Here is a 24,224-nt window from a genome sequence, read left to right as displayed (position 1 = left end):
CTGAATTACCGGCTGATATAAATGTTCATTTCTACTTTACCACAGTTTTATTGAGCCTCCCAACTCAACAAATTAGACTCTCTCCAATTCCCATTTCAAATGACTTACACATCTGTTGAGCACTTAAAAGTGCACCTGCAACCCTTAATTCTGTTACCAAGCTGAGGGCCAGAGTCTTGGGGCTGACCACTCAGAGCCCCTTGGGCAGGACCGCCTGGTGCTCAGGTTCCTACCTCAAGGGAGGCCCAGATTCAAGTGTGCACCCAGGAGACAACATCAGGGTGAAGACAACGGCTTCTCCTGTCTTCCAGGAACACCACCATCTCCCTCCTGACCACGGATGATGCCATGGTCTCCATTGACCCCACCATGCCCGCCAATTCAGAACGGTAAGTGGCTGGCAGGTTTCATCAGCTCTTTCTCGCCATGTCTGACTGCTCTCTGCAGGCACGCTGGGGTCTCCAGGGTTGTTTTCTTAATGTGCAGATGCAGGGAAATCCGTGTTTAAACCAAAGATGGGAGAGTCTGGGTAGAGGCTTCCGGTTACTGTCCAGAACTTGTCACTTTCCAGGAAAGCGGCAGCTCTGAGCGTGGCCAGGGACCTTGCTGAGGGTCCACAGGAGCCCTCTGAGGGGGTAGTTACAGAGGGGGAAGCCGAGGACTAAGTGACAGCAGCAGAGCCGGCCCCTGTCCATCAGAGCGGGAGATTCCCTGACCAGAGCACCTGGTGACACTGGGCATTGACCCCTTGAGCAAGTGCTGCCCACCGGCTGCTCTGCCCAGTGATGGGAGGAAGCCTGGGCGCTGGAGGAACGGAACCAGGAGAGGCCGGAGAGGTAGAGGCTTGGGCAGTAAACACATTTGTGAACATCAGTAGAACAGCCTGGCCGCTTGTGGCCAGAGGGAAGACGAGAACTGAGCAGAGCCTCCCACTCGTGCCCGGCCCTCTGCCCAGCAGCCAGAATCCCTGGCGGTCCCCACTTTATATTTTCATTGGGGCCAGGCAGAATCCAAACCGTGTTCCATGCGAGGCTGGGAGCGGGAGCGAGATTGGGCATGGGGTACCCCTGGGGACCCCTGCCTGTTGCTCCTGCCACTCACTGCATCCCCCTCTGAGCAACACGGGTCAACCCAGCCATCCAAGTGGACTGATACAGTTGCTCCAGCCTGCAGGAGGGGGCGTGTCCAGGCAGACCCTCTCATGTCCCAGCCACCGGAGGGCCCCTGGCTGCCTGATGGCAATGTGGAAATATTTAGGCTCCTGGGATGCGGTCCCTGGGACCTCCGATGTAAGTGCCTTAAAGTTTCCCCCGACCCAAGGTGCATGCAGATCTGAGCTGAGCAAACGTCAGTTATCACTCGGACCTGGGTGCAGGGCGCCCAGTCACCGGCAAGGACTGCCAGTGAGAACTGCCAGGCTTTGGTGCAGAAAGCCGAGGAAGTAACAAACCCCAGGAGGTACGAAGTCCTGGAACATTCGAACAACCTCCACTGTCCTTTGAGCTCAGTGGTGGGCGGCCAGTACTGTCCTGCCCTGAGCACTGGGTGCTTCTGCCAGGCCTCCCCTCCCCCTCCTTTTATGTCCATCAGTCTCCTGAATTTTTAATTTCATCATCAGGAGTTTCTGCTCCCACGTGCTCTGGCGCTGATTACGCTCTGATTATCGGCTCCGGGCTCCCCGGAAGGAAGAATGCTAATTGAATCCCCAAAGACTCCAAGAACATTGTTGTAAATTGCAGCACCAGCTCCAGCCTGACCCAGATCTGTATTCATGAGAAAAGGCACGAGTGACCTGTCACCCTTGACGTCCACAAGATAAAATGATGTCATCAGAGGGGAAGTGTCCTGTCCATGTGATCTGGTCTCTGATGGAGCAAAGCTGCGTGTTTCCTGAATTAGTTAAAGCAGTTTGTAGGTTGTCTATTCTGTTTTGTCACTTCATCATATCTCGTTTGGCACTTTATTCTGTGCCAGCCCTTGTCAATGGCGTGCAGTTTTGTTCCCCAGGAGACGCTGGGGGAAGTCTAATGTTTTGGCTGCCACAGCAGGGACAGGTGTCTAGCACCCAGAGGGCAGAGACCAGGGCTGCTGCTCCATGTCCCCGAGCCAAGGGCCAGCCCCACCCCCCACCCCAGACTCACCTGCCCGAAGGTCAATGGCGCAGAGGCTGGGGACTGGTTTTAGTGGTCCCCACAACTTTCTCTTTGCAGACCTACACGTTGCCCCCAGACCACCAGCCTCATGTGCATCCCCAGGAGCTGGTTGAAGCAGAGCCTCTTCCCTCCTGCTCTCCAACCCCTCCATCTGGTTCCCTAGGTCTGGGGTGGGTCTCCAGAACTGGCATTTCTGCAGGTTCCCAGGTGGTGGTGATGTTGGCCGGGACCCCCTTGATCACCATTCTGGCCGCTGAGCATCTCTGTCTGCTGCCTTCACCCACTCCCTGCATTTGGGGTTGTGGACCTTTTTCATTTTTGGAGCTTCCGCCTCCAGCTTCTCCCCGTCTGTGTTTGTTTTCTTGCTCTCAGCCCTGAAGAGGCAGTATTCCCAAGGTTTCACACCCGAGCCCCCGTCCAGGCCTCCCATCTGCTCCTTTGCCTCCTGCTCTCCAGTACCACCGTTCCAGCTGCCACCGGGCTGTCCTGCCCACTTTATATATGCATAGTGTGATCTAGCCCAACAGAACAGTGACTGTCAGCCCTGACTAAAGGTTTAAACCACCAGGGATCTTCAAAAAGGTGCTGATGACCAGTCCCCCCCTAGGACCTAGTAAATTCAAATTTGTGAGGGATTTATTTTTGAAGCTCACCAGGTGATTCCAGGGCTTCCCCAGTGGCTCAGTGGTCAAGAATCCACCTACAGTGCAGGAGGCCCAGGTTCGATCCTTGGGTCGGGAAGACCTTCTGGAGAAGGAAATGGCAACCCACTCCAGTACTCTTGCTTGGAGAATCCCATGGACAGAGGAGCCTGGTGGGGTACAGTCCATGGGGTCGCAAAGAGTCAGACACGACTGAGGGGCTAAACCACAACAAAGGTGGTTCGAACATGTGACACCAGAATCACAGATGTAAAGTGTGGGAAACCTAGGAAACTGCCCTTGACCCCAGCAGTGACCAGAAGGTCATGTCCACCAGACACAGGGTTTCCCTTTTTGGAAAATGCTGGATGAATTTTGCTTCTTCTCAGAAGACAATCACATCAGGTTGTGTCCCTCCAGCTTCCTCCATCTCTGAAGACCCTGCAGCCCCTCAGCCTTGCCAGCCTGGTCAGTGCCTGTCCACCCCCCACCCCCACCCCCGCCAGCCTCAGACTCAGGAACCACCTTGCAAGAGGGGCTCCCTGGGGGCATCAGATGGTCCACCTCACCTGCCTTCTGCCCAGGTCATGTTCTCATGGGGCGTTTTCACAGTCTTTTCTCCAAATTCCAAGGACTCTTGACGGTGATCAGCTGGATACCGATCAGAAATCAGGGTGCCCCATCTCTTATACTAATCTTTTCAGCTCGTTTCAAGCCAAATTTCATGACCTTCTGACTCTGTCTTCAAAATACTTCTTGCCTTAATGATCAGCGAATGTTTCAGACCAGCAGTTTAAATAACCTGGCATATATTCACCTAAGTCAGAGGGGCTCTTATCAAATAGTGGGCTGAGTGGCTTCCTCTTTCTTTTGGAAGTGGTAAGAAAGCTGATTGCTAACCACCCGATTCCTGAAAACCAGCAAATGCAAGTAGACACGTCCCAACTTAGCTCAGATCCTGCTCAGAGGGACCGAGCATCTGGTCCTTGCTGGACTGGGGACATTCTGGATCCCATGGTGTCCCACTGACAGGCATGTTGCCTCCTGAGAACACCTTCTGTTTCTGCCACTAATGCTTCAAGACCCTCATCAAAGGAGAGAAACAGGCGCTTAAATAGTTCAGGGAAAGATGGGGCGCAGGGCAGAGCATGTGGAGAGAGAGAAGAGCCAGGAGGGCACAGCACACGTGTGACATAATCACTCCTTTAGTTCCAGTTTTAGCCAAGCTGTGATACGTGAGGTGCCCACTGCATGAAATGGCTGAGCACTTGCATGGGTGGTGTATGTGACCACGTACGCCAGCTGGGAAAATGCCTCCTGGATTCCATCCTGGCTCCCACTAAACATGTTTGAAAAGACATAGTTACATTTCAGAAAAAGACAAATACAAGTTCAAGGCAAGTGGAAAGTGGTTTATGTTGGTCCTGTTGTTGAGGAAGAAATAATGAAGCTGCAACTCATTTTCGGGCTGAGGCAGGAGTTTATTCATTCGTGGAAACGCTGTGACTGGTTCTGAGAACATTCCTGCCATTGAGAATCAAGAGGATTAAGGATGGAGGAGCCAAGTGCCATTTTGCAGGGCCCAGCTGTGGTCTGAGTATGCTGGGATGCACAGCTCTGCCTCTCCCTCCACCCACCTCCCTCACCTGCTCTGATTCACTACCACCTCCCACACCTGCATCAGGTCTGTGGGGAGGAAGGGAGGAGAGACAGTCTTGTGGCTGCAGAGGAGGGGGAGAAAAGAGAAACAGGGATGAGGGGGAGGGAGAGAAAGCGCCAGGCTCCCTCTCTCCCCACGGCCCCGGTGTCAGTGCTGCTTATGGGGGAGGGGTGCGGAGGGAGGAGGAGAGGGGGTGGTGACGGTCGCCTCGCCGTGGCTCTCCACCCTCTCACTTGGTTACCCAGACCCCAGCCCCTCACTCCTCTCCTGGGTGGGGCCAACACATGGCTCGGAGCACGCCACAGCTGGTTCACAGTCAGCTCCACGCACATTCGGGGGGTTTCAGTGAGCTCCCCCTCCCGGACCTCTGCCTCCCACAGTCTGCAAGCTGACGAGGCTGACGCCTGCTAGGGTGGGGGGAACCAGGGAAGATGGAGTCACCCTGCTCAGTTTGTCAGTGTGAAGACCAAGACTGCTGGTACTACCTTGGCCAAGCCCTCCCTGCCACGGGCTCAGCAGGTGGGACCACGCTTCACGCTGCGTGGGTTCTGAGGAGGGTGCTCTGTGATCTGCCAGGACCCGAATACCATTACTGTGAAGCCTCTGTAGTGAAGGTACCCACATCCCAAATAACCAGCTTCCAGGGGTCTTTGGAAGAGGCCCTTTCTCTAGGCAAGGTGCTTCCCTGAGGAGGTCTGGGGGCCTTGCCCGTCCGTACTCTTTCCCAGGAGGACCCTCGTGGGAGGCCAAGGTCTGAGAGGCTCCTGGAGTTGTCTGTCCACCAGCCACAGTGCCACGCGGCTGTTATTTTTATACTTTATCGGCATTTTACATTGCAGACAATTTTTTTCTGTGGCCTGGAAACCATTAAACCACAGGTATGAGCCCAGTTAACACTGGAGGCAAAGGACCCACCTGCCAATGCAGTTAGACGTCCCAGAGACACCTGGGTCAGAAAGATCCCATGGAGGAGGACACGGCAACCCGCTTCAGAATTCCTGCCTGGAGAATCCCGCGGACAGAGGAGCCTGGTGGGCTTTGGTCTGTGGGGCCACACAGAGTCAGACGTGCCTGAAGTGGCTCAGCTCACACCCAGGCTCGGTGTTTGGTGTGCATCCTTCCAGCACCTATGCTTTCTTCCTCCAGGGCTTAGCTGGCTGACTGGCTGTGACCCTGTTCTTGCTCCATCTTCCTAATGAAGTGTCGTGGGCATCCCTCCACCTCGGTACTTGGACACTGTCTCCATCTTTTTAACAACCTCTCGACCTTCCACAGTTCAGCTGAGGCATCATCCACCCCCAGTGGAGAGGGGCCTGAGTACTTCTTAGCCATTCAAAAGGCAGCAGCCATGTCCTTTCAAGGTGTACTTGACCGTGGAACGTTGGGTCCGTGAGGGCAAAGCCTTTTTGTCTGGCTCGCTGTTATGTCACCAGAACCCAACCACGCTGAGCACTCAGTGAAAAAATGTGCTGAATGAATGAATAAGTGGCATATGAAGATACCCCGGTGAGATAGGGGTGCCCAAACTCCAGGATCTAATACCTGATGATCTGAGGTGGAGCAGATGTAATAATACTAGAAGTAAAGTGCATGATAAATGTAACGCAGTTGAATCATCCCAGAGTCACCCCCTCACCTCCCCCATCCGTGGAAAACTGTCTTCCGTGAAACCAGGCCCTGGGGCCAGAAGCGGGGGGGTCGCTGCCGTAAGAGAGAATCAAAGGCGTTACTGCTGTCATTCCCAGGTTCACCTGATGAGACCGTGGATTTTAAACTTGACTCCGTGGTTGCTGTCCCCAGGGTGCTGGCAGTCCATACGCCCACCAGCAGTACCTGTCGGAGTCTGATTCCCTGTGCCCTGTAGCACTCTGGTCATCTGCTTCTAGAATTTTGCTAAACCGTTGGGTTAAAAAATAGCCTCTTTGTTGGGGTGCCTCTCTTTATTTTTGTTAACTGTTGTCAACTATTTCCTGTTCCTATTTTTTGCCTGTTTCCCATTGACTTAATCATCTCCCCCATCCCCAGCTTTGCTGGGGGTCCTTGTATGTCAGGGACCATGACCTTCAATCTGTGGTGACATCACCAGTATCCTCTCCCCACCACTGTGGGTCTCTTGATTACTGGTGATGACATCATCAAGGTGCATCACCAAGGTGATGACATCACCAAGGTGCCAGTGCATTTTCGCCGGAGTTATTGACACCATCCTGTCTTGTGTACGTGGGGGATGCCGTCGGCAAGAGCTCAAACCAAGTCAAAGTGGGAGAGCCTCCTGCATCAGCCAGGTGTCAAGGCAGACCAAGGCAACTCTGCCATCCAAGCTGCATTCAACATGCTTGTTTTATTAACCAAATATGAACATGGCAGAGGGGGTCCATTATTTAAATAATATATTTAAAGTGTTGAGAATTTCTCTGAATGAAGAAGCTCAGAACCACCAAAGAAGCTCATTTTTTTAAAAGACCTAATTCACTGGTAAATTCTAATTCAGCCCAAGTGCTTATCTTTTGGGCCAGATGTGTGTGGACGTCTTTGATGGCGTCTTACAGTGGAACTGCCTTCTCTCTTGCAGAACTCCCTACAAAGTGAGACCCGTGGCCATCAAGCAACTCTCTGGTAAGGCCTTGCTATCATTTTTTTAAATTAAAAACATACAGGAAGCTGTAGGCTGCCCCTGGATTGAATATGTATGAGTTAAGCATTGAAGCCCGGTGCTGTTACAGAATGTAAAGTCACATACTGCTGTTAAGGCAGCCATGCTGTGTCCTCCACAACCCCCCAAGTGCCCAGCCCCCCAGAATGCCCTGTCCTGACAACCTAGCAGACGCTGGGTGACACCCCACTCCTGTCTCCCTGGGCCACTACCTGCGCTGTCCATTCAGACTGTAACGCGAGAAGCCCAGCCCTCAGGATGCCTCATAGACTCAGTGGTGTTGATTGTTAAAGTCCCATTGCCTTCTGGATCTTGGATCACTCCTATTTATGTATGACATGTGTAATAATGTGCTCCTGTTTAAGTGTGTATTTTGATAAGGCTTTGAAAGTTTTATTCATCCTTGTCAACTGTCACCAAAACCAAGACCTGGAACGTTTCCATCACCTAAAAATGTGCTGTGCCTCTTCCCGCTTAACCCCGGCCCCTCTGTCACAGGTCTGTGTCAACCACACCCTCTCTCTGAAACCGCAGGTTATATGTGTCTTTTTGAGACTTTCGCAGAGAAGAAATTACATAAAACGTACCCTTTTTTGACCCAATGTTGTTTCTGAGCCTCATCCGCATGTTGTATATGTCATTCTTTCCTTTTTATTGACGAGTACCATTCCAGGTGTGGCTGGTCTGCAGTGTTTATCCATTCACCTGTTGAAGGACAGCTGGGGTATGAATAAGGCAACTATGAGTATCCAAGAACAAGCATTTACAGGGACACAACATTTTTATTTCCCTTGGAGTCAGTGGGATTGAATGGATTGCTGGGTCATGTGGTTTAGTACACGTTTCATTTTATAAAAAAATACTTCCATGCAGTTCCTTTCCTTCTAATGATCCAGATCTAATGGGCTCTCCTTCTTCTAGCTACTGAAGGAGGAAGCTTGGCTCATTAATATAGATCTTTCTTTTTTTATATAATAACACCAAGCTAGAGATTTCCCTCAGAGCATACTTCAGCTATATCTCACAAATTTTGGTGTATTGCGTTTTCATTTTTATTCAGCTTAAAATATTTTCTAATTTACCTTGTAGTTCTTTTTCTGATCCATTTGTTATTTAGAAGTATATTACTTAATTTTCAAATAGTTGGGTATTTTCCAGTCATCTTTCTGGTACTGATTTCTATCTTTTTTTCAATTTATCTTTGGCTGTGCTGGGTCTTCGTTGCTGTGTGAGGGCTATTCTCTAGTTGCAGCATGGACTTACTGCAGTGGCGTCTCTTGCTGCAGAGCAGAGGCTCCAGGTGCACGGTCTTCAGTAGTTCCAGCTTGCAGACTTAGTTGTCCTGTGGCATGTTGAATCCTCCTGGACCAGTGATGGAACTCATTGCCCCTGCATTGGCAGACAGATTCTTAACCACTGGACCACCAGGCAAGTCCCTGGTATTGATTTCTGTTCAATCCTTTGTGACCATATAACTTCAGTCTTTTTTGATTTACTGAGATACATGGTGTATCTTGGGACTTCCCTGTAGCTCAGATGGTAAAGAATCTGCCTGCAAAGCAGGAGACCTGGGTTTGATCCCTGGGTTGGGAACATCCTCTGGAGAAGGGAATGGCAATCCACTCCAGTATTCTTGCCTGGAGAATCCCAAGGACAGAGAAGCCTGACGGGCTACAGTCCATGGCGTCACAAAGAGTCAGACATGACTGAACAACTAACACCACCACCTTGGTGACTGTTCCACGTATACTTAAAAAACAATGTGTACTGTTGTTGCTGGGTGAAAGATTCTATAAATGTCAGTTAGTTCAAGTTGGTTGATAGTGTGTAGTTCAAATTTTCTCTATCTTTACTTATTTTTTGTCTACTTGACCGGTCCATTACTGAAGGATAAGAATTGCAATATCCAACCCTATTGTGGATATGTGGTTTCATTTCTTAGTTCTCTTGGGTTTTTCGTCATGCTTTTTCTGTTTCTGTTATTGGGTACGTCCTTGGGATTGTTGTGTCTTCTTGATGAATCAGCCCCTTTATTCTTATAAAAATGTGTGCTTTATTTCTGGTGCTTTTTGGTGACGTCTTCTTTACCTCATTTCACCACTCTAGCTTTGCTGTACTCAGTACTCCTAGTTATATCCTGTTCCCTCTTTTTTACTTTTAACATGTTTATGTTTGAAGTGGATTCCTTATCAGTTCTGGCAATTTCAGCTTTTTGGTTAAGTTTTTGAGCCATTTACATTAAATGTAATTATCCATACGTGTGTGTGTGTGTGTGTGTGTGTGTGTGTTAGTGGCTTAGTCATGTCCAACTCTTTGTGACCACATGGACTGTAGCCCTCCAGGCTCCTCTGTCCATGGAATTCTCCAAGCAAGAATACAGGAGTGGGTTGACATGCCCTCCTCCAGGGATCAAACCCAGGTCTCCCACATTGCAGCCAGATTGTTTACCAATCGAGCTACCCAGGAAGCCCAGTTATCCATATAGTTGGGTTTAAATCTACTGAAAGTTTTTAAGCTTTACATTTACATCACATTACATTTGTGTAATTGTGTAATTACACATTACATTTGTGTAATCACATTACATTAAATGTAATTATCCATATAGTTGGGTTTAAATCTACTTTCTTGTTATTCATTTTCTATTGGTCTCATTTTTCTTTTTTGATATTTTCCTCTCTTTCTACACTTTTTGATGCTGAACATTTCTTAATTCCATTTTTTTTCCTCCACTCTTGACTTATGAGCTGTACTTCTTTGTTTTATCTCTTTGTGGCTGTTCTTGTGTTCAATATGTAGCATCAGCTCATCACAGTCTGCCTTTATTATATTACTCCACTCCACAAGAATACAAGGTTCTCAAAACAGTGAACTTCCGTTTCTCCTGCCTCATTCTTTGTGCTTTATGTCATACTTTTTACTCCTACACATGTTCTAAACCCCATAATACATGGTTATCATTTTTTGCTTTCAATAGTCAATTATATTTTCTTTCATGTCTTTGTATATCCATGTTTGCATTTTTTGTTTTGTTGTGGGTCATCTGGATTTTGTTTTCTCCCACTAGAGAGCATGGGCTTTGTCATGGCAGACAGTTGAGATACTTACCAGTGGGTTTGATGCCTTTGAGACCTGTTTTTTAGCTTTGCTAGGTCAGTTCTGGAGAACCCCTGCTCCAGAGAGAGTTCCATCTGGTGGCTGAGGCGCCATCCCTATGAGATCTCCTCTGACCTCCTCTGACCACCACACATTCTGCATTCCAGCTCCTTGGAGCTCAGATATTTGGAGATGAGGTTGGGGACACTGGATAAAGGTCATGGGGGCCTTGGAGGCCCATGAGGAATTGCTGCCCTGATTCCTGTGTGGGGAGGGCAGCAGAGGAGGTGAGGAGTGACCAGACTCTGACATGTTCTGAGGAAAGAGTCATGCTTATCTCCTGGCCGGGTGGAAGTGGGATGTAAAAGAACGAATTGTCAGAGAAGCCTTGAGTTCTGGCCTGAGCCACAGGGAGGGTGGCATTGTGGTGCTGGAGAAGACTCCTGAGAGTCCCTTGGACAGCAAGGAGATCAAACCAGCAAATCCTAAAGGAAATCAACCCTGAATATTCATTGGAAAGATTGATGCTGAAGCAGAAGCTCGACTACTCTGGCCACCAAATGCGAAGAGTCGACTCATTGGAAAAGACCCTGATGCTGGGAAAGATTGAGGGCAAGAGGAGAAGAGGGTGGCAGAGGATGAGATGGTTAGATAGCATCACTGACCCAATGAACATGAGTTTGCGCAAACTCCAGGAGCTGGTGAAGGACAGGGAAGCCTGGCGTGTTGCAGTCCATGGGGGTCACAGAGAACTGGATACGACTTAGCAACTGAACGGCAACAACATGAAGAGGGTGGAACGGCAGCCCCTTGAGAGCGTGAGCTGAGGGTCAGTCTGGGTGGGGGAACATGGTTTAACCTCTTGGACCTCAGTATCTGGTAGACGTGCCTAGGGGAGCTGTCACATCTGAACTGGATGTGATGACATGCACTGGACCTTCAGCGTGGGTGGTGTTCTGCAGCCATGGACCTAATGAGCTCCCTCGGGAGGAAAGGACTGAGCCCTGAGCCCTGAGGCCCCACCCTGGGGACTGGATTCCCTGGGAAGGATACTCGCGACTTGACACCGTCAGAAGAGGGGCCTTTTAAGAAAAAAGAGGAGGAAAAAAACAAGAGCAGGTGGATGAGATAGGGATGAGCTTCAGGAAGGGAAGACAGGGACCTGCCAGTGTAGTCAGGTATTTGCAGGATTGTCTCTAGGGGAAGAAGGCAGAAGGATTTCTGTGTGACTCTCTGCCCTTTGGAGCCTGCTTGTGGGAGTTTTGACTCTGGCTTTCTTGTGCAAACAGCCTCCACCTCCCATCCAGTACCACCCAAACTGGCTGCCCACGGCCTCCAGCCTTCACCCTGGCTCGGTGACCGGTCGTGGCCACACAGCCCTGAGTCAGGACCTGTCAGGAGCCCCACTTGCCCTTTAGTCATCAGCCCACATACACAATGGCGGGAAAAAGAACCCCGGGAGAGGACGCGGGAGCCTTGTGCCCAGACTCACGGGCAGCTACCGGGCCTCCGGGCCTGTCCTGTCCAGAGACCCCCGCCATCTTTGCTGAGTCACACATTTCCGTAAATGCTCCTGACAATCCTGGTGGGGCAGGCAGTGCAGAAATGCCCCCCAAATCTTGCTGCCCTGCGATCCATGGAATTCTCCAGGCAAGAATCCTGGGGTGCACAGCCATTTTCTTCTCCACGGGATCTTTCTGACCCAGGGATTGAACCCGGGTCTCCTGCACTGCAAGCAGATTCTTTACCATCTGAGCCACCAGGGAAGCCCATTTAGATATTAGGAAACAGTGTAGAGAAGAGTATTGTGCAAAACATGGCTTTTCATAAAAGAGACAGGGGCTGCAGGGCCTGTCTTAGGAGCAGGAAACAGCCCCCGCCCCACGAGGAAGGGCCGTGGAACAGCCGCGTCCTCCAGAACAGAGGACCCACACGACCCACACCCCTGCCACCACCATACACTGGGAAGGTTTGTGTTTACCAAACTCTGTTTCAGAAAAATGTTCTCTTTGCCACATCCTGGGAGACAGTCACACAGAGAGACTGTTTTTCCCTTTTATGAGTAAAATAAAAGTTAACGGCAGCTACAAAACTTCCATGCATCTTTTTTTATGATGACAGCACTGTTTGTTTTGAAAACCATCAGATTATTTGTCATTTTTATATGATGTGAGCAGATTAAACAGTGGGCTTTTCCTAATTCTGGAATACATGACTATAGCCTCCAACCCATGTGCTGCACCCACTGTGAACCCCCACCTAACGGTGGGGAGCGAAGAGGGCAGATAATCATTGGAGTAGGTCAGCTGCATTCTTAACCCCGTGATCAGAGCTCCCATGGGGAGGATGGGTCCCTGGAGAGGAGGGACCTTTTCCCTTGTTGACTGAAGGCTGCTGGAGCCCCTTACTGAAGTCAGGACTAAACAAGAAGCTGAAAGGGTTTCAGGGAGGGGCCCCGGTGGTGCCCCCAGGATGCATGGGCCGCCGGGAGGGGACCACACGTATCAGAAAGCCAGCCACCATCCAGAGGCGGATGTGCTGTAAAGGCAGACTACACACAGAATTTTGCAGGCCCAGTATGGAGAAAAGGAATATAAGATGTGTCGTGGATAATGTTTATGTTTCATGTTTTCTTATCAAGATGTAATTCACATAGCATGAAATCCTCCATTTTCAAATGCACAAATTCAGTAGTTTGTAGCGTTTTCACTCTTGTCCCAGCATCACTGCCCACTGATGCCAGAATGTTTCCATCGCCCCCAGCAGAAGCCCCATAGCCTCCAGCAGCTCCTCCTGTCCCCTCACCCTGGCCACCGCTTGTCTGCCTGCCGTCTCCACGGATAGGCCTGTTGTGGACGTGTCGTATCTTGAAGTATGTGGGGCTTTACTCCTGCCTTCTTTCACTTGGCCTGATGTTGGCAGGGTTTTTCTGTGTTGCAGTGAAGGTCAGCGTTCATCCCGTCTTGTGGAAGGGCCACGGGGTATTTATTACTCATCAGCTCATGGATGTTGGGATGCTTCCACTTTTTGGCTACTGTGAATGATGCAACTGTGAACATTTGTGAGCAAATTTTCCAGGGAATGGTACATGTTGAAATGAGGTATTTTTGAGATAAGTTGTTTTGGATAAAGTATATCAATTAAAAAAGCAAAAGAGCCTAGCCACCTTGGAGGAAGGGTCTGAGATAAGAGCATGTGTGAACTAAGGACTCCCTTCTCTGAGCTGAGCCCCCTAACTGCAGACTTTCTCTGCAAAGGGGAGGACTATAATTTCTGAGGACTGACACCCCAAGAAGGGTCCTCCTGGTCAGAGAGGAAGCGATGGACCGCCCCTCTGGGGGACAGATACCCACCAAATACGCAGTTGCCCAAAGGGATGCAAAGCGATGAGCTCAGCTGCTCTCCTGTACCTACTCCTCCACTCACATTTCCCAGCTTTGCCTTTGCTCCTCGCACCCCACCCCCCAGCTTTCCTGGGATCACCTCCAAGTGCCCTGCTGGCGCCCGAGTCTTTGTCTCCAGGTCGGCTTTGGAGGATCCCAGTCTTAAGAAACAAGGACTGCCCAGCTGCCCTCGTTCAGTGGTCAGTTGGGTGAAGTGACCTCAGGAAAAGCGAGCCAACCACACTGCACTGCCGTTTCCCTGCAAAGCAGATGTCAGGATGCACAGTTCTTCTGAGGAAAAATGAAGTAATTCACGCAAACTGCTCAGCACGGTGCCTGCCACTCGGGGAGCACTCGCTAAATGGTGCTATCATTTAAAATGCCCTAAAGGGCATGTTTGCATGGCTGACTGCATCTCTCTGGAATTGTTGAATTTTAATAGAGCAGGAGTGCTTCCTAAGGCCTGAAACTACTCACGGAGGGCTGGCTCCCTTTTCCCTTGCCAGTCAAGTTAACACTTGACATTTGAGCACAAGCGTGTTGCTTAGAAGCAGTAATAATGGTTCTTAATAATATTTTCTATTTTTAGTGCAATTTCATGGTCATCTTTACTTGCATTCTTTTGAAAACAAAAAGGGTTCAGCGTATGAAATGAAATGCTACCACCCTCCTGTGAGATTTCTGAGCTTAGTCCACTTCTGTTTTCTGTAGCTTTATGGAATTGCATGTTCACACAATCTGTGGGGTGGTCTAAGCCGGCTTCAGGAACACTGAGCACATCACTGTCAGGGGTGTGGCAGCAAACAGGGATACTGAACACAGAATCTGCACGTGATGGCAAGAGAATCTGGTCCAGTTGGCAGGTGGTGTCCACGGGTCCCACATCCACAGATGCTGAGGACCGACTCAGGATACCAAAATCATCAGCAGACTTTGGTATCCTTGTGGGGCAGGGTCTTGGAACCGATCCCCTGCGAATACTGAGGAGCCACTGTGTAGTACCTCCGGGAGGCAAACCGTTCTCTCTGCCTCCAGGCATCTGTGACAGCCACACACCCCACGCATACATCCGTGTCTCCCTACCTGTGCGCTGAGGTGCACACATGTGAAGGGTACTCTGTGATGAACTTTGATGAAAGTACGCATGCGCATAGCCACCACCCCAGCCAAGACGAAGAATGTTTCCATCGCCCCAGAAAAATTCCTTTGTGCTTCTTTTCAAGTCAGTTCCCACACACCATGAGAAACCTCTGTGTGACTTCTTTCACCACAGACAGATTGCTCTTTCCTGTTCTTAAATTTCACGAGCATGGAATCACACAGAGTGTGCTCTTTTGTGCCTGCATTCTCTCGCTCAGGATCGTGTTTTTAAGATTCACACGTGTAATTTATTTACTTTGTATCTCTGTTGTTGTTCAGTCCCTAAGTCAATGTCCATCTCTTTGCAACCCCCTGGACTGCAGCATGCCAGGCTTCCCTGTCCTTCACTGTCTCCCAGAGTTGGCTCAAACTCATGTCCATTGATGATATCCAAGCCTCTCATCCTCTGTCACAACCTTCTTCCCCTGCCCTCAATCTTTCCCAGCATCAGGGTCTTTTCCAGTGAGTCAGTTCTTCGAATCAGGTGGCCAAAGTATTGGAGCTTCAGCATCAGTCCTTCTAAATGCATATTCAGGGTCGATTTCCTTTAGGATTGACTGGTTTGATCTCCTTGTATCGCTGAGTAGTATTCTATTTCATGAGCGCTCCGTAGCTGCTCAGCAGTTCTCCTGTGGATGGACATTTCCAGTTTGGGGTTTAGCTATAGTGAGCATTTGAATGTCTTATTATACACACATTCATCAGTTACCTTGGGTAATACCTAGAAGTGATGCTAGTCCATATGGCCAACTGTTTTCCCAGGTGGCAGTACTATTTCATGTTCCCACCAGAAGTGTATGAGTGATCCGACTGTCATATCCAACCTAACACCAGGCATTCTGAGTGTTTTTAATTTTAGACATTCAAGTAGGCGTAAAATCTTATTTCTTTATGGTTTAAATTTACATTTCTCAGATGACTTAATAATTGCTGAGCATGTTTTCCTGGGCTTGTTGAGTACTTGAATATCTTACTTTGTGAAGGTCTATTCCAAGCATTTTGTGCATTTTTTAGACTGTTGTATTCGTTTTTATCACTTGTTTAATCGCACAGTCGTGTCTGACTCTTTTGGGACCCCGTGGGCTGTAACCCACCAGGCTCCTCTGTCCATGCGATTTCCCAGGCAAGAATACTGGAGTGGGTTGCCATTTCCTTCTCCAGGGGATTTTCCCAACCCAGGGATGGAACTTGGATCTCCTGCATCGCAGGCATTGTTTGCCACTGAGCCACCTGGGAAGCCCCGGTGTTTACCACTGGTTCATGGAAAACCATATATTCTGGATGCAGTTAATCTGTGAGACGTATATAGCAAGTATCTTTCCCAATTTGTGACTTACCTTTTTCATTTTCTTGAAGAGGTCATTTGATGAGCAGAAGTTTCTAAGTTGATGAAGTCAATCGCACAAGTTTTCTTGATGTATAATACTTCCTGTGTCTTCTTTAAGAATCCTTTCTCTACCCCAAGTCATGAAGATACATTTTCTGGAAATTTAGGGTTATAGTTATTATATTTTAATTTGTGACCCATTTAAAATTAATCTTGTGTATGGTGTGAAGTAAGGGGTCGATAGTATTTCTTTTTCCGTACATGTATCCAGTTATCATAGCACCCCTGTTTAAAAAGACTTTCCTTTTCCATTGAACCACTTTGGCATGTTTGTTGAAAATTAATCGACTCACGTGTGGGTCCCTTTCTGGACTCTGTTCTGTTTCATGCATCTGTTTGTCCTGACACCAAGACCACACTGCTTCAATTGCTAGAGCTTGGAATCCAGTAATCTTCCACATCTGTACTTCTTTGGGGGTTATTTTGGTTCTCTGGGTCATTTTCTTTTCCCTACAAATTTTAGAATAAAGAATCAGCTTGTCAGTTTCTTTCAAAAAGTCTTCTCTGACTTAGACTTGGATTGCATTCAATATGTAGATTAATTTGGGAACAATAACATCTAAGCAATATTAAGTCTTGCAACCATGAGCATGGTACATCCCTCCACTCAGCCAGACATAGAGCTTTCAGAATGAAGGTCCTGCATACTTCTTGTTAAATCTGTTTCTCAGCATTCTCTGTTTTCTGGCATTATTGTAAGTGGGATCTTATTTAATTTCCCATTTGTTTGCTCCTCTTTTATGAAAACTACAGGAGATATTTGTGTATTTTTAAAATGTTTATTGGAGTATACTTGCTTTACAGTGTTTGTGTGTTAGTTTCTAGTATACAGCAAAGTGAATCAGCTCTGTGTACATATATATCCCCTCTTTTTTGAATTCTTTCCCATTTAGGTCACCACAGAGCACTGAGTAGAGTTCCCTGAGCTACACAGTAGGTTCTCATTAGTTATCTATTTTGTATATAGTATCAAAGGGAAAAGGGGAAAGATGTACCCAACTGAATGCTAAGTTCCAGAGGATAGCAAGGAAAGATAAGAAGGCCTCCTTAAATGAACAGTGCAAAGACATAGAGGTAAACAATAGAATGGGAAAGACTAGAGATCTCTTCAAGAAAATTGAAGCTGTCAAAGGAACGTTTCATGCAAGGATGGGCACAATAAAGGACAGAAACAGAAGCAGGTAAGGACCTAACAGAAGCAGAAGAGATTGAGAAGAGGTAGCAAGAATACCCAGAAGAACTATACAGAAAAAGGTATGACCTTTTGACCTGGATAACCACAATAATGCGGTCACTCACCTAGAGCCGGACATCCTGGAATGTGAAGTCAAGTGGCCTTAGGAAACATTACTACTAACAAAGCTAGTGGAGGTGATGGAATTCCAGCTGAGCCATTTAAAGTTTTAAAACATGATGCTGTTAAAGTGCTACTCTCAGTATGCTAAGAAATTTGAAAACTCAACAGAGGCCACTGAACTGGAAAAGGTCAGTTTTCTTTCCAACCCCAAAGAAGGGCAATACCAAGGAATGTTCAAGCTACTGCACAATTGCACTCATTTCACATTCTAGCAAGGTAATGCTCTAAATCCTTCAAGTTAGGCTTCAACAGTATGTGAACCTAGAACTTCCAGATGTACAAGCTGGATTTAGAAAAGGCAGAGGAACCAGAGATCAAGTTGCCAAAATTTGTTGGATCATGGAGAAAGCAAAGGAGTTCCAAAAAACATCTACTTTTGCTTCATTGACTACACTAAAGTCTTTGACTGTATGGATCACAACAAACTATAGAAAATTCTTAAAGAGATGGTAATACCAGACCACCTTACCTGTCTCCTGAGAAACCTGTATGCAGGTCAAGGAGCAACACTTATAATCAGACATGGAACAACTGACTGGTTCACAATTGGGAAAGGAGTACACAAAGCTATGTATTGGCACCCTGCTTATTTAACTTCTATGCAGAGTACATCATGCGAAATGCTGAGCTGGATGAATCACAAGCTGGAATCAAGGTTGCTGAGAGAAGTATCAACAACCTCAGATATGCAGATGATACCACTCTAATGGCAGAAAGACAGAGGAACTAAAGACCCTCTTGATGAAGGTGAAAGAGGAGAGTGAAAGGCTGACTTTAAACTCAGCTTTCAAGAAACGAAGGTCATGGCATCTGTCCCATCACTTCATGGCAAATAGATGGGGAAAAAATTGATACAGTGACAGACTTTATTTTCTTGGGCTCCGCAATCACTGTGGATGGTGACTGCAGCCATGGAATTAAAAGATGCTTGTTTCTTGGAAGGAAAGCTGTGACAAACCTAGACAGCATATTGAAAAGCAGAGACATCACTTTGCCAACAAAGGTCCATCTAGTCAAAGCTATGGTTTTTCCAGTAGTCATGTATGGATGTGAGATGTGGATCATAAGGAAGGCTGAGCACCAAAGAATTGATGCTTTTGAACTATGGTGCTAGAGAAGACTCTTGAGAGTTCCTTGGACTGCATGGAGATCAAGCCAGTCAATCCTAAAGGAAATCAACCTTGAATATTCATTGGAAGGACTGATGCTGAGGCTCCAATATTTGGCCACCTGATGCGAAGAGCCAACTCATTGGAAAAGACCCTGATGCTGGGAAAAATTGAAGGCCAAAGGAGAGGGGTCAGCAGAGGATAAGATGATTAGATACCATCATCAACTCAACGGACATGAATTTGAACAAACTCCAGGAGACAGTGGAGGACAAAGGAGCATGGTGTGCTGCAGTTCGTAGGGTTGCAGAGAGTCGGACACAATTTACAGACTGAACAGCAATGATCAATACTGTGTATATGTCAATCCCAATCTCCCAGTTCATTCCACACACACACCCCTTCCTCCTTGGTAGATATTTGTGTACTGACATAGGATCTTATGACATTGCTCATTGGTTCATGTGTTATTTCTGGTAGTTATTTTATAGAATCTTAGGATTTTTCCATAGAAACAATCATATCTTCTAATAATAAAGACAGTGTTACTTCCTACATTCCAGTCTTTTGGGGTTTTATTTCTTTTACTTGTCTTGTTGCATTGGTTGAAACTGCAATACAAGAGAGCAGACATCCTTACCTCATTCCAACCTTAAGGAATATGCATCCACTTTTTTACCATTGGATGTGACATGAGATATAGACCTTTTGTAGATGTCCTGTATCAGATTGAGGATGTCCTGTTCTAGTTTGCCAAGAGTTTTTGTGTCAAATGGTCTTTGACAAAATTCTCTGTTCAATTCTGCCAGATGTTCTTTGTGTACCTACTGAGATGGGTTAAGGAAGTTTCTTTTTATTCTTTGTTTTCTAAAGGTTGTTTTCTCAATATAAACAGGTGTTAAATTTTGTTACGTGTTCTTTCTGCATCTACTGAGATGACATGGTTTTTTTTCTTCTTTATTCTGTTAAGATAGTGAATTATAGTGACTCATTTTCGAATGCTAAAACAGCTTTGAATTTCTGGGATAATTCCACTTGTATTCTCAGGAAGTATTCCTAGGAAAATATTTGGGAAGAAATTTAACAAAAGGTATACAGACCGTCTACTCTGATATAAGATGTATTCTCCTTTTATATATTGCTATATTTTACTTGTAATAATATGTTAAGGAGTTTTGTATCCATGCTTATATGGGATGCTGGCTTATGCCATTTTTCTTGTGATGTCTTTGTCAAGTTTTTATAAAATATATTGGGAGGTTTGCTTTTTTCTCTATTTTCTAAAAGATTTGATGTAATTTGGGTATTGCTACTCCTGCTGCTAAGTCACTTCAGTCATGTCCGAGCCTGTGTGACCCCATAGATAGCAGCCCGCCAGGCTCCTCTGTCCCTGGGATTCTCCAGGCAAGAATACATATATTCATTTGTGTGTAATGTATTTCTTGATACACTCAAGGTTAGGTTTATCATGTTACCTTTTTTTTTTTATGTTGAGTTTGGTTTCCTGTTCCTTCTCTTCTTCCTTCTCTTAGATTCATTGGATTAATTTTGTATTCTATTTTATTTCTTCTATTGACTCTTTACCTCTACTTTTTAGCATAACTTTTAGTTGGTTGCTATATTTCACTATGTATCCTTAACCTTTTCTTTTTTTTAATTACAAGCTTTCTTTTTTTGGAGATCCAATAAAAAAGCAAAGTTAAGTGAAAAGCAGGGAGAGTTCCCCCATATTCCCTCCTGATACACTCACACAGCCTCCCCCACCATCAACATCCTGCCTTAGAGCTTTACATTCATTGTAATCAGTGAGCAACACTGACGCGTCATTGTCAACCAAAGTCCATGGTTAATATCAGCGTTCAATCTTTGTGGTAGACAGTCTGGGTTTCAGATGCGTAATGACCTGCATCCACCGCTACAGGGTCATACAGAGTCGTTTCTCTGCCCTAAAAATTCTCTGTGCTTCACCTGTTCGTCTATCCTTTCCCCTGGAACCCTGGCAACTACGAATCTTTTTAATGTCTTCATAGTGGTGCCTTTTCCAGAGTATCTGTAGTTGGGATCATACAGTCTGCAGCCTTTTCAGATTGATTTCCTTCACTGAGGAAGTTTCCTTTCTACCTGGTCATAGCTTCATAGCTCATTTCTTCTTCGTGTTGATTAATGTTCCATGAATATACTGTAGTTTGTTTATTCCTTCACCTATTGAAGGATGTCTTGAGTGTGTCAAAGTTTTGGCAACTGTGAACAGAGCTGCTGTAAACATTTGGGTGAATGTTGCCGTTTGTTTTTGCGTGTACTTATTTCCTTCTTGGGTGCACTGGGTCTTCATTGCTACGTGCAGGCTTTTTCTATTTGCAGTGAGAGAGGGCTACTCTCTAGCGGTGGTGTGTGGGCTTCTTATTGTGGCGACTTCTCTTCTTGCAGAGCCACAGGCTCTAGGGTGCTCCGGCTTCGGTAGTTGTGGTGCGTGGGCTTAGTTGCATCAAGGCATGTGGAATCATCCCAGGGATTGAACCTGTGTTCCCTGTATTGGCAGGTGAATTCTTAATCACTGGACCACCAGGGAAGCCCAGTCATTTGTCTTTTATGGATCTTGGATCCAGGATTCTTTTTCTTCTGCTTTCTCATGGGTTTCAACTGTTTGGGGTAAATACCCAGGAGTGCAGTTGCTCAGTCGTGCATTTAATTTTGTAAGAAACCACCAAACTACCTTCCAAAGTGACTGTGCTAAGTCACTTAAGTCGTGTCCGACTCTGTGCGACCCCACAGACGGCAGCCCACCAGGCTCCCCCATCCCTGGGATTCTCCAGGCAAGAACAGTGGAGTGGGTTGCCATTTCCTTCTCCAATGCATGAAAGTGAAAAGTGAAAGTGAAGTCGCTCAGTCGTGTCCAACTCTTCGAGACCCCAGGACTGCAGCCCACCAGGCTCCTCCATCCATGGGATTTTCCAGGCAAGAGTACTGGAGTGGGGTGCCATTGCCTTCTCCGAAAGTGACTGTACTATTTTGCATTTCCACCAGCCATGAATGAGAGTTCCTGTTGCCCCGCATCCTCACTAGCATTTGGTGGTGTTGGTGTTTTTTATTTTTTTATTTTTTTTGCTATTTTTTCAATTCTAATAGGTGTGAGTGGTATCTCATTATGGTTTTAATTTGCACTTCCCTGATGACATTGAGCATCTTTTCATATGTTTACTTGCCACATGGATATCTTTTTCTCTTGAACTGTCTTTTCAGATCTTTGCCCATTTTTTAAATCATCCTTAACTTTTTAGTCTATTTAAAACTAACGTTGTACCACTTCACATAAAAAGTAAGCACTTTGCAATAGTAGAATTCCTCCCCACAACCTTTGAGCTATTGCCACAGTTCACTTTAGATCTATGCTATACACTGAATGCTTGTGTCCCCCCAAAATTCACATGTTGAGATCCTAACCACCAGTGTGATAGCATTTGGAGGTGGGGCCTTTGGATGCTGAGTAGGTCATGAGAGTGGAGCCCTTATGAATAGGATTAGTGCCCTTATAAAGGAGACCCAGTATTCTTGCCTGGGAAATCCAATGGACAGAGGATCCTGGTGGGCTGCAGTCCATGGGGCCACAAAAAGTCAGACATGACTTAGTGACTAAACAATGAAAGAGACCTCAGAGAGCTCCCTCGTCCCTTCTGCCCTGTGAGGACAGTGGAACAATGGCCATGTATGTGCCTGGCAGTGGGCCCTCCCCAGACACTGACTCTGCTGGTGCCGTGATCTTGGACTTCAGCCCCAAAACTGTGAGAAGCAAATGTCTGTTGTTTACAACCCACTGCGTCTCTGGTCGTCTGTTACAGCAGACGGAGCAACTAAGACAATTTACATCCATTATAAACTCCATAATACAGTATTAAGATTTGTAAACAGCCAGCTGTCTTTTGAAGAAATGATTAAAAGAAACTTAAAGATAACTTTTTGCCAATTCTGCTGCTTTTTTTTTTTTCCTGTAGATTCCAACTTCTGAGTGGTGTTACAGCCCTTCAGCCTGAAATTTTTCTTTTTTAACATTTCCTGAAGTACAAACTGCTAGTGACTAATTCTCTCAGCTTTTGCCTCTCTGAATTTGTCTCTGTTTTGCCCTCATTTTGAAATCTTTTTCAGGGTATAGGTTGCTGTATTCAGGGTTTTGTTTTGTTTTTGTATTTAGAAGGAATCTAAAGATGTCCATTTTTTTTTTTTCTGGCTTCCACTGTTTCTGATGAGAAGTCAGCTTTTACTGTTGCATTTTGATGTTGTTCAGTTGCTCGGTTGTGTCCAACTCTTTGCGATCCCGTGGACTGCAGCATGCTTCCATGGGGTGAAGGACAGCCAGCTCCCCTGTCCTTCACCGTCTCCCTGAGTTTGCTCAGACTCATGTCCATTGAATCAATGATGCCATCCAACCATCTCATCTTCTGTCATTGTTCCCCTGCACGGGTGTCCCGTTTCTCTGGACACTTTGAAGGTGTTTTCCTTTATCCATGGGCTTCAGCACTTTGACCCTGCTTTGCCTTCATTTTCTTCTTGCTTATCCTCCTTGGTGTTCTTTGTTGAGCTTCCATGGTGTATAAATTTGTTTTCATTAAATTTGTCAACATTGTCACAATTACTTCATTAAGTGTATTTTATGCTCCTTTCTCTCCCCTTTCTTTCTGAGACTAGTTACATGTAGTTAGAACATTTGTTCTTATCCCTCAAGTGACTGGCTCTGTTATTTTTTTTTTAATATTCTTTTCTTTCCACTCTTCAGATTGGAGAGTTCATGATGATGGATCCTCAATTTCCCTGACTATTCTTCAAATTGCTATAAGCCCATCCATGATTTTTTAATGTCAGATATATTTTTAAATTCAACAATGTCATATTCTTGTTTGTAGATTTTCCTCTTAAGATCCCCTATCTGTTTACCACTCACTAGCGTCTTTTTCTTTAGTTTTTGGATGTATTGCATGCTCAGTCACTCAGTCCTGTCTGACTCTTTGTGACCCCATGGACTATAGCCCACCAGAGTCCTCTGTCCATGGCATTTTTCAGGCAAGAATATTGGAGCTGATTTCCATTTTCTCCTCCTGAGGATCTTCCCAACCCAGGGATCAAACCCCTGCCTCCCATGTTGGCAGGCAAATTCTTTACCGCTGAGCCACCTAGTTGGAGAAGGAAATGGCAACCCACTCCAGTATTCTTGCCTAGAGAATCCCAGGGACAGAGGAGCCTAGTGGGCTGCCGTCTGTGGGGTTGCACAGAGTCGGACACGACTGAAGCGACTTAGCAGTAGCAGCACCTAGTTGGCCAAAAAGTTCTTTTGGGTTTTCCCTTAAGATGTTATGGAAAAACTTCCATGAACTTTCTAACTAATCCAATACTTATAATTGCCACATGAAAGGCAATTGTAAGTACATTCTCATTTCAACCTCTGTGTCATCTGGGGTTTTATTTTTAGTTTATCTTGTGCAGCCTCTACGATTATGCAGCTGATGGAGGGGAACCTTTGGTTCTGCTCAGTTTCTGATAGAGTTTTGCAAGAGTCCTCCTGTCAAATGAGGCCTCCATCATCCATCACCTTCTTCGATCAGAGTTGACCCTAAGAGACTTCTTCCTGACACCCATCTTCTGGGGTCATTTCGCAC

General features: G+C 46.5%; 1 protein-coding gene across 4 annotated transcripts in view; it reads left to right on the top strand.

Moving 5' to 3' along the window:
• Window positions 1-24,224, top strand: part of PDE9A (phosphodiesterase 9A) — a 104,287-nt gene that overhangs the window by 31,302 nt on the left and 48,761 nt on the right. For all 4 annotated transcript variants that reach the window (XM_086417039.1, XM_086417030.1, XM_086417048.1 and 1 more), the window contains exons 3-4: window positions 312-389; window positions 7,027-7,070. In XM_086417039.1, coding sequence (XP_086273165.1) covers window positions 312-389; window positions 7,027-7,070 — 122 coding nt within the window. The remainder of the gene's footprint in view (window positions 1-311; window positions 390-7,026; window positions 7,071-24,224) is intronic.

Source organism: Bos grunniens, chromosome 1, assembly GCF_055505025.1.
Source record: "Bos grunniens cultivar Pamir isolate PY7600 chromosome 1, Bosgru_T2T1.0, whole genome shotgun sequence".
In the NCBI taxonomy this organism is placed as follows: Eukaryota; Metazoa; Chordata; class Mammalia; order Artiodactyla; family Bovidae; genus Bos; species Bos grunniens.
This window is presented reverse-complemented; position numbering and strand designations above follow the sequence as displayed.